At 25.0% G+C, this 12,034-nt stretch overlaps 1 protein-coding gene and 1 pseudogene across 2 annotated transcripts; one reads left to right on the plus strand and one right to left on the minus strand.

Moving 5' to 3' along the window:
- LOC149062925 (52 kDa repressor of the inhibitor of the protein kinase-like) lies at positions 1-741 on the minus strand (annotated as a pseudogene). Its single transcript, XR_016189908.1, has 2 exons — positions 565-741; positions 1-494 (listed from the first exon to the last, which is right to left on the minus strand). The product of XR_016189908.1 is annotated as a 52 kDa repressor of the inhibitor of the protein kinase-like (transcript).
- A 151-nt stretch (positions 742-892) lies between these two features.
- Positions 893-2,626, plus strand: LOC149062926 (uncharacterized). Its single transcript, XM_089217078.1, has 2 exons — positions 893-1,472; positions 1,564-2,626. Exon 2 carries the CDS (start codon positions 1,888-1,890, stop codon positions 2,554-2,556), a length of 669 nt encoding a protein of 222 aa, XP_089073204.1. The 5' UTR covers positions 893-1,472; positions 1,564-1,887; the 3' UTR covers positions 2,557-2,626.
- The last annotated feature ends 9,408 nt before the right edge of the window (positions 2,627-12,034 follow it).

Genomic DNA, 12,034 nt, shown 5'->3' on the forward strand with positions numbered 1-12,034 from the left:
AACTATTGTACTCTATAATACCCATTTTTTAAACAATATTTCGTTTGTTTTTATAGACTTGTTTTCACAGCTAAAAATTACGGATATAATGTTTTCTTAACTATATTTTGAATTTTGAAATTTCTTTTTTTCTTCACAATACTCACACCAGTTCAATTATCAAGACACATGAAAAAAAAAATTATTTTACATATTAAATTATTTTTCTAAAATATTCAAATTACAATTTACAAATGTGAAAGAATATCAAGCTTACGATGTTTTCTTGGAGCAGAAAGAACATTTTTATTTAATGTTTATTATAAAACAACATTTTATATTCATAATTATCAAATTCAGTAGGTACAGCACTAATCAACAATCGAGTTTTCTCTGTATTTGAAAACATATTTTCTTTAAAATGTTTCATACACACTCTATAATTGTTGTAGAGGTTGTCAACAGATTTTGAACAAAGTTCTGCCCTACCACATTTAATTAACCATTCTTTAGACCTGTAAATTATTTTATGTTCGTTAAAAATGAACTAATATAATCATAATATTGTTTTGATAAATTACTTACCGATCCAAATCTTTGGGTATTCTAAAAAGGTTGCAATTTTTTTCCTTAGTTATTGATTTGGCATTTCTGCAATTTTTACAATACATACCAGCACCATTATAGCCAATACAGTTTATAGAACCACAGAATAAATTAATAGATTTTAAAAATTTTAAACTTAAACTGAAAACTCGAAAGGTTAACCGTTACAACACAATGTAAACAACTAGTAAATGTCAAAACAATATTATCACAAAATAATATTGATATTATCTTCCTCCAAAAAGATGGCCGCTTATTATTGATAACATTTAAAAGTGTCCAGAGCCCGATGGTACATTGATTTTATTATTGAATTATATTGATTAATGATTATTAAAGATAATTAATATTTTATCATGCAGGTAGTTGTAGTAGCCAATAGGTATTAGGTACAAGGAACATATTATATAACTACATGAAAAATATATTAAGTCAATGTGAGGCATAATATATTAGGTATTTAATTATATAAACACAATAAATCATATAATAAACTTTTTTGTTACTACCATTATCCAAGATCCAACAGTTATAGTAAGTACGTACTTTATTTAATGAATAAAACTAAAAAATGCCATGTTTACCATTTTATTTAAACCATTCGTTTTAGACTAAACTATGACACAACCAAAGAGAAACCATAATTTTTGCTCTGTGTTTGATTGTAACTCGAGGTTTTCAACTTGTGAAGGCATAAGTTTTCATCAATTTCCGAAAGAAAATGAATTAAAAATTATATGGTTGAATAAGCTTGGAGTTGAAGAACTTGTTGATAAAAGACGAATATGGGCAATAAATTTACGAATGGATAAAAAAACCTTACAAAAAAAAAAAAGATTGCAAATATATTCAAAACATTTTTCAGAAGATAATTATATTTGTCCTAGGTTAGTACTCTAGTTAGTGAAATAGTATTAGAGAACTTCCCTCCAACTTTATTTGAATGTTTTTAGTGTAATTATTTTATTTTTTTATTAGTTCAATAAAAGCAGATTGAAAATGCCTGAAAAAATACGCAGTTCCAAATATTAACTTACCAAAATCATCAGTTCCATTTATTTCTCCAAAGAAAAGATTATCTTCAAGAAATATTGCTTCTCCCAAAAAAAGAATATCAATAGTAAATGTAAAAAGTGTTCTATTAATTTTAACACAATTTAAATATAATATGTGATATATATTTATACAAATGTGTTTAAGTATCAAATCCTGTACATTAAAATTAAATGTAAAACATTTTCTTTAGAGTTCAAAGAAATTTGATTTATCCAGTATCACATCACGTCATCACATCATAACGTAATGTCCACCAGTCCTTCATTTATAGAGACTACAAATGACCATGATCAGCAACAAATTGAAGGCATTCAAAGAATACTGCAAAATGATAAGGAAGTTCAAGTTTCTGTCTGGGATATATTTGTTCCTTTCATTAATTTAATTGATTCACAAAAAAAGTTAGTGACTATGACTGGAATACCTACATTTTCAGTTTTAGAAAAAATTGTAGAGCTTTTTAGTGGGAATTATCTAGACACCAGAACACATCATCCAAGTATTAAGGAAAGAATCATATTTATTTTTTTTAAATTAAAACAAGATTTATCATTTGCAGTCTTGTTAATTTTTTTTAAAAATCTTACTGCGGAAACCTGTCATTTAGTGTATGTTTCAAATATTCCTTTAATAGCTATTATTTTAAAACATGTTATTTACTGGCCATCAAGATATGAAATTTCAAACAATATTCCATATTGCTTTGAAAAATTTATCAACACCAGAGTTGTATTAGATTGCACAGAAATTTCTGTACAACGGCCAAAATGCTTAACTTGTCGCATTAAAGTATACAGTAATTATAAGTCTACATTTACTTTGAAATTTTTAATTGGTATTTCCCCTGGTGGGTTAATTACCTATATTAGTGAGCCATTTGGTGGGCGAGCATCGGATAAAGCAATTTTTGATTAGTTTATGGTTATAATTGGAGGCATTTGTAATCTGAGTCCGCCAATTTTCTCAAATGATAAATTTAATAACATTTCAGTTGGCCAAGTATAATAAATATATTCTTGTATTTGTATAAAATGTGTTAGATAGGTAATGTATAAATTATATATATATATACATATATATAATTTGAAAAAAAAAATACAAAATAATTTACACATCTTTTATATGAATCAATTTTTATTTATTTATAACTATTTTGGAACACACAATGCTTCATAATATAATATATCTGTAAATATTTATAATTATTTTAATCATTATAATTTATATCATCATATGTAATTGTATACTATTTATGTAATAAAATTAAAAGCAGTAATAAAGTGTTATAAAAATAAATATATAATTTGTTAATTATCATTACCTAAATAATATTAAAATTAAGCTAATTAAAGCTTTAGAAATATTACAGGTGTAAGGTAACATCAAGTACATTTTTAAATAAACACAGAAGATTTATTTTTTGACCAAATCAGTATATTGTATAGTAAGTATATATTATATAAATAATCATCTATTGTCTGATAATTTACATATTTCATGCAATAGTTTATGAAAATAAACAGATGTTAAACTTAAAAGCATATGTTTGCAGTAATCACAATTAAAATCTATAGGAATAACATGATATATGTTATCAAAGCTGCAATAAATTATAAAATCACAATGTGTTACATTTAACATTACAAGCCCAAGCTGTATTTGTGCGTAATATGTGTGATTTTGTTTCAGGTCCAGTTCACCACTAGGTTTTTTTGTTATGTAGGATAGGTTATCAAGCATATCTAAATGACTTTGATATGAACCTGGACATTTTATTTCAATTAGTTTTATAGGTTTATTATTTACATCTAACATTACACCATCAGGTGAGAACCCTAACCAAGGTGTTATTGAATGGGTAATAAATCCACATTCATGAACTTTTACGTTATTGGTTTTTGAATAAAGTTGCCTTGCTATACTTTCAAACTCAATTCCATGCTTTACAAATTTGTTTTGGCCAAAAATATCTACTAGCTTTAAGTGCCCACTGTTTTCAGTTTTTGGAGATTAATTATAGGTATACCTATAACGAATAACACCGACTACCTGTAATCCTAAATTGTCTTACAACTTTCCAATAGACTTTATCTTTAAGAGACTTATTCCTTATATACTCTGTTGGCTTATCTGATAGTTTAGAATATCTAGCTAAACAGCAACTTTTAAGCTCATTTATAGAAAAATTATGAACAATATCAAGCAAACTATTAGGTGTCAACACATTTTCAATATTAGTATCAGCATCAATGTTCTTTAATCCAACTTCTTCAGTACTAATTAAATTTCTACCTTTAGTATGTAAAGCTAAAGCTGAAAGTGGTGAAGCAAAAACAAAAGCAGATCTAAAATGCACAAAAGAAAAAACTCAAAAAACTCATAATATAATACACATTATTATGTTATAGGTTTCTATTTTTAATTACATACAGAATGTCTTCACCTGATAGTTCTCTATTACAGATTGGAACAATTATTGGTTTGCAACTACAAAATTGTTTTATCAGAACTGGAGAATATTGTTGTAAAGATGGTTCCCTTAAACGTGATCACTCACATCTAACATCAGTTGATGATAATGTATCAATTTCAGATATTGAAGTTCTAATAAAAATCATTCAACATTATCATCAGACTAATAATTATTTATTTAAATATATTATAAATATAATTTACCTATATAAATATAAAAGTATTGCTACAACATGTTTACAACATTCTGATGCCCCAGCAGCACAAGTAAATAAAAATTACTAATTAGGTACCTTAATTAATAATAATATTGATACATAAATGCATAAAACATAAGTGCATCATAATAACACTATATAGAAAATATTAATATAATAATATATGTACAAAGAAAAGCAGGCAGGTAATCATAATCGTGTTTAGAATATTAATAGTTTATACATTTTTGTATTATCATGATAACGATACCCGAATACAACAGTCATTTTGAAAAGACTACAGCGCGCCCAGTGGTAATCTGTTTCCCCAATACTTGGTCAATATTTTGTAAATAAACTTGTTGTTGAAATACACTGTGACATAATTGAAAGATCTATTTCTAACCATAAAATTGAACAATATCTGCATAGAGATGATGATATCTTATCTGTAATCAAATTTGATGTTGAAGGACAATATATAGCTAATGATATTAAATATATTCCTCTAAATGTAATAGATTATAAATATATAAAATTATTTATCTTTGATCAAGATGGCAATGAAATAAAAAATAGAGAATTTATTGCTTATTTAATTCTAAAAACACTTTAAAACTTCTAACTTTCACAAATCTATATATATTTTATTTTTAAACAGATATTTGCTGATTATTGGGCAAAGAAAACCTGTATAAGCAAATTTGAAGAATAAAAGAATTCATAAAAATAAAATAAAAATAATAAACCTAATAAATAATCAACAATAAATAAAAAAATAAATAATGAGTAATAAAATATCAATGAGATATATTAAGAATGAAGGTAAAAATATACACAATCCAAAATGGTTTAAATTTTTTCAGGAACATAATACATTTTCAAATAAAAGTGAAAGCCAAATAGAGTACTATTTAAGAAATTACAAATTATGTATAAAGAATGGGGAAAATATTATAACTGAGGAATTGAAATTGAAAGAATTATATAAAATATTAAGCAAGAAAATAAAACAGTCTATATATATTGAAAAAAGATTAGAGATTATTTTTGAACTAACTAGTGAGGAAACAAATTATTGGTTGACTGGTGTTCCATTTAAATTCCACGAAGACAAAATAGTATTATCCAACAAAGAACAATCCATTCATAAATTTAGACCAACATTTTATGAAGAACATTTTAAAAATAGATATACCCAATCCAAAATCAAAAACGAATATGGGGCTAAAGTTATCAAGTTTTATGAATGATACAAAGAAACCTGTCCTATCACTTATTAAAAAGTGGTTGACAAAACATAATGCAATAAAAATTAATTTATGTGTTATTGGAACCTATGAAAAAGATCGTATTATGAATAGTCCTGAAATAGAATATAAATACTTACAAACAAAAAATTATGAAATTTTTTCAGAATCAAATATGGATGAAATATATATAAATATGAAAGATAAAATATTATGTGAACATGAACGTGTATCTGATAACTTAAGAGGCTCTAATTGGGTATTACAATCAATCGACATCCTTAATATTGCTATTCATAAATATGATCCTATTAGAGGTAGTACATATATTAAAACCCCGGATAAGATAGCTAATAAGAAAGCAACTATAAATGTAAAAAATGAAGACAATAATGTTTTTTATGGTAAATTTTAGCTCATTTATACCCACCTAGAAATAACCCACAAAGAGTAAAACCAATATGAAAAATATGAAAATATATTTAATGAAATTAAAATTGAATATCCGATGGTAGTTTGTAAAATACCTGGATTTGTAGACATTGCAAATAAAAAAAATTAATTGAAGGAGGACTATATCTATTAATGTATATCATCATGATCAATTTTACAAAATCAATCCAATATCTGTAACCAAAAATGAAAAAAGTGCATATTGACTTTTTACTGCTTAAGAATGAAGATAACACACATTATATTTTAATCAAAAAATTATGGAGTTTAATTAGAAATCAAATTACAAATAATCATAAAATAAGATATCCCTGTAGAATATCCTTAAATAGCTTTCAAACTAAATTCATACTGTCAAAACATAGGAATTATTGTGGGATAAATAAAGAAGCAAGAGTTACTTTACCATATAAAAATTTAGAAATTATAATCATAAAATGAAAGTACCTTTTGTTACTTAGTTACCTTACCTTTAGTTTTGTTTACTTTATTGTATATGTCAATAGTGATCAGGATTGTGAATAATGCACTTTAGAATACTTTGGAGAAGATTCTCCGGAAATAATATATAAATATTTAAAACAAGATGCTATACTTGCATCTAAAAATTATTTGAATAAAATTAAGAAAATTAAAGATCTAAGTGAAATACAAAAAGAAGAATATAAAAATGCAACAATCTGTCATATTTGTGAAGAAGAATTAAGTAATATGCCTTCTTACATATCAAAAAATCATTCAGAAGATAAGCTCCAAAATGAAAATAATGCAAAAGATAAGGTCCAAGATCATGATCATTCAGAAGATACGATCCAAAATAAAAAAAAAACATTCAGTATGAAATAATGCAAAAGATAAAGTCCGAGAACATGATCATTTAACGGGGTTATATAGAGGAGCTGCTCATAATATATGTAATCTAAATTATAAAGTCCCAAAATGTATTCCTGTATTCTTCCATAATTTTACAGGATATGATTTTCATTTTTTAGTCAGAGAATTAGGTAATGATAAAGATAATATAGACCTTATACCAAATAATGAAGATAATTATATTTCATTTTCCAAAAGAATACCATATTCCAAAAAAAATAAAAATAATATTGAGCTTAGATTTTTAGATTCTTACAAATTTCTACCTTGCTCACTTTCAGAATTAGCCAAAAATATGAAATTATGTAATTTTAAAATTTTAAAGAAATGGTTTCAGAAAAAAGTACCTGTTAATTTAACTGAATTACAAAAGGTATATTTATTTAGATTATTAACTAAAAAATTAGCTTTTCCATATGATTACATGAATTATGTAGATAAATATAAAGAAACAGAATTACCTCCAACAGAATCTTTTTATAACTTATTGAATAATGAACATATTAGTGATGATAAATATCATTATGCAATGGAAATTTGGAAATATTTCAGTACAAAAAATGTAAGAGTTTAATATGTTATATAATACAATAGATGTAATTTTATAACCGATATTATGGAATATTTCAGAAAAAAATCATTAAAAACATATGGACTAGATCTAGCTTGGTATTATACTACTCCGGGATTTGCCTGGGATTGTATGCTTAAAACAACAAAACAAAGTATCCAATTATTAACTGATATAGATATGCTCTTAATGTTCGAAAGAGCCAAAAGGGGGGGGGGGTTTATCTCAAGGTTCAAACAGATATAGTGAAGCAAATAATAAATATATGGGAAAAAAATTTAATGAAAATAAAGAATCAATATATACACAATATCTAGATGCTAATAATTTATATGGGCATGCAATGTCGAAATATTTACCATATGGTGATTGGTGGGTTTAAGTGGGTAAAACCAGAATTATTTAATGCATACAATATTTTAGAAATGAAAGATAATCTGGAAAAAGGATATCTCTTTGAGGTTGATTTAATTTATCCTGAAGAATTACAAAAAAACATAATGATTTATCATACTATCCAGAAAATATAATAAATAATAAAAAATTACCAAAATTATTTACTACATTGTATGACAAAAACAATTATGTTATTCATTACTCAAATCTACAGCAAGCTTTGAGAGCAGGCTTAAAATTAAATTGAATACATAGAGTTATTCAATTTGATCAATCTAATTGGATGAAAGTTTATATAGATAAAAATACAAAGTTAAGACAGATGGCAACAAATGATTTCGATAAAAACTTTTATAAAACAATGAATAATTCAGTATTTGGAAGAACAATGATGGATGCTAGAAAACATGTTAATATAAAATTAATTTCAGAAGATACTAAATATACTAAATATGTTTCAAAACCTAATTTAAAAAAATCTACTTTCATTAGCAAGAATCTAGCTGCTGTCTAAATGAATAAAACAGAAATTATTTTTAATCAACCAATGTATATAGGTACATGTATTCTTGAAATTTCTAAAATTTAAATGTATGATTTCTATTATAAATTGAAAGAAAATTTATGGAGATAAAATATATTTTAATTATGGAGATACCGATTCATTAATAATTACAGCAAAAACAAAAGACATATGTGAAGATATGAAAGATATGATTGATGAGTATGATACATCTGATTATATGATAAATATAACGTTTATGGAATCCCTCAAGTTAATAAAAAAGTAGTAGGTAAATTTAAAGATGAACTAAATGGCAAAATCATAGAACAATTTATTGGGTTAGCATCAAAATCTTATACAATTAAAGTTTTTGCATCAAATATAGAAATAAAAAAGGCTAAAGGAGTAAAAAATAGAGTAGTTAAAAATATTATAACACATAATGATTATAAAATATGTCTAGAAAACAATACATGTAAAAATATTAATCAAACAATGATGCAAAGTAAAAAACATGAAATTAATACAGTAAAACAGACTAAAATTGGATTAAACTGGTTTGATGGTAAAAGATATTTAGTAAAGGGTGAAACAAATACATTAGCTTGGGGACATTTTAGTATAAATATAAATAAAGAGGATTTTATTAATTACTTAAAAACTATTAATAAAACTAGAAAAATATAATCTTATAACTTATCCACTCTTCTAACATCACATCTTAAATATATTTTTCTACCACACTCACATAATATTGAATCATTATTAACTATAGTTTTTCTACAGGTCTTACACTATTTTTGGTTTTTTATTAAATTCATCAATTCTCTTGAAACTGACAATTTATACAAAAAAAAAATACCTCCCCTGTTTTTATTGACTATTGATCTTTTCATAAAAACTAGCAGCATTACTCATTATTTTCTTTATATTTATAAGAAAAAATTATTTACAAAATAAATATAATTCTTTTGTTTTATACTACTAATATACTTTCCAAGTCTAAGTTGACTAGATAGATTTACAACATCTTCAAAAGTTATTAATACAAATCAACATCTACAGAAGAATCATCATCTACAAAAAGTCATAATTACAAACCAATATCTACAGAAAAATCACCAAACTTCTCAATCTAACATACACAACATCTCAATTCAATATCTACAAAACTTGAAATTCATTTCAAAATCTACAAACTTGGGGCATCTCAATCCAATATCACAACATCTCAATCCAACATACACAACATCTCAATTCAACATCTTATTGGTAAATATTTAAATTGTGAAAAAATGACAACTGAAAGATCTTTGTTAAAAAAAAATTATCCTATACATAAACTTATATATAATATATCCTAATATAATACTTAAAACGACTGCAGTATGTCCACGAATGAGTAAAAACTCAGTGATGGCCGATGGGTTATATTTATAAGCCTAAAAATATTACGCAGTATTGCGCAATATCATGGAATGAGGGGTACAAAATGGGTGAAAAATGTTCTAGAAGATTCTAGAAGATTCTAGAAAATTCTAAAATACTATAAAAATGACGTCATAAGCTTGATATTACGAAATAATAACACTATTCTATTAACGAAATAGTTTAAGTTGTGCTGTAAACAAGCCATATACTTTTTCAAAAAATACATAGCTAGGTATATGAAAACAAAATCAATTTATATATTTTTATATATTTTGATATATAATTTATGTATATTGTACATATTTATGTGGTGTGACTTATGATTTAAATTTGTAAATTTAATTGTAACTGAAAACTATATGTAATTAAAAAATCTGTAAAATTTATATAAAAAACATGAAATATTTGTATAATTGTATGAAAATTGTATGCAAAAAAATTTGACAAATTTGAATGTAAAAGGTAAAAATAAGCTAATTTTAAGAAGTTTTTTGACTGTATAAAAAAACCAATTGTGCCAGAATGAACATTATATATCTACTTATATATATATATAATATACATATTATACATTTTTGTTATTGCGTTCGTAACTTGACATATTTATATGTATGTACGTCTGGATAACATAAACTCTAATGTCTAATAGATGGACTTAACCTAGATCTGTGTATGCAAATTACGACTGTATATTTAAACGTAGTATAATATATATTGACTGCATTGTATAAAGCAATTCCTAGTAATTTAAGTATACGTTTAAAATTGGTAAATAATTTACCATAGTTGGAGTTATTATTAATTACGCACGTAATTAATATTTTTACAACTATTTTATTTGGTAGGTATTTATGGAATATGAGTTATACGTACATTATATCGATACCTATTTTGTATATTATTAATATCATCTCATTGATCATTTTATAATACATACAAATATACATATGAAGTATATAAGATAAATTTTAATTGTAGACCGGTATATTGCACTAGTTCTCAATCGGAGTGACATGGATTCAATGTATAGAGGTGACACGAATCCAAAAAGATTGAGAACCACTGGGATATTGTAAATTTTACATTACCTGACATTTAATATTTCGCAAACAGTAGAAATCAGGTAAAATATAATCATATACGCAAAACGCAATATACTCCATGCTAATAAGACAAACATATTAATAGCATTACCTACGTGACCCTTTCAATTCCAAATTATTAGAAATTATTTTAAGTTCTATCCGACCAGTTTTTCGCGGAATTCAAATTACAAAATGTCAAAACTATGTAAGTATCGATGGGATATGAAATATAAAACGTTTAGGAAAGAATTAATTACATATTTACAGGAATATTCGGCATTTTAAACGTAGGTACTACAGCAATAATCAGTTGCTATTTTTCTGATTTTCCGTAGTGCACATTTTTAAATTTGAATTTAATTCCTAATGATTGTGGTGGGAGGAATGGTATATTTACAATTCATTATATATTTACGAGTACGTACAAAAAATATTTAAAAAATAAACATTTACTATAATTTATAAACTTTATTATCTTATATTATATATTTATATCGACATATTATGAAAAATGTAATTAAACAGTAAAACTGTATTTTCGATGGGAGTTTTACTTTATGATCATCTTTCTCAGCATCAGGAAATACACTTTGAAACCATATTTTTTTAATGGTTTCTGGGTGTGTTTAATTTTGGCGATTTTCTTTATTAAGCCATCAAATTCACTTAAAGTTGGCATGTTAATTTTTATGTAGAGAGCATCTTTTGTAGTGTCTGGTTCCAATCTTGACCTTTTAGTTGTTTTTATAATGTTATACTTGTTATAGTATGAAATAAGACGTTCTGAATCAGCACTGTGTGGTTTAGCTGATAAAACACGAGCCTGAAAATGCAGTTCAATATTTAATACAATAACAAAGCAAATTAATTTAGTTTAGCAATTTACCATTGATGTAGATAGTGATATCCATGCATCACATTGTAATAATATTTGTAATAATTCAAATGAACTTTTTTCCCATTTATATTTGAAATACTAGCTGCTTCATGGTAAGAACTTATGAAGTCTATGAGTATTGAGTTCAAAATCAGAGCAAATAAAATTATGACAAATTTTTAATTCAGTGTCTGATATGCAAGAACTGATGGTTTCTAAAGGCTTCAGATTTGACCAGAGATTTGAATCCAGTCTTTCATTGATATAATTTCTAAAGAGTCGT

This window comes from Diuraphis noxia, unplaced genomic scaffold, assembly GCF_037042655.1.
Source record: "Diuraphis noxia isolate RWA-SAM2 unplaced genomic scaffold, SU_Dnox_SAM2 contig0001, whole genome shotgun sequence".
NCBI lineage: Eukaryota > Metazoa > Arthropoda > Insecta > Hemiptera > Aphididae > Diuraphis > Diuraphis noxia.

What these genes read in the sequence shown, in the direction of transcription:
- LOC149062926 (XM_089217078.1), top strand. Translation starts at nt 1,888, where the DNA reads ATGTCCACCAGTCCTTCATTTATAGAGACTACAAATGACCATGATCAG.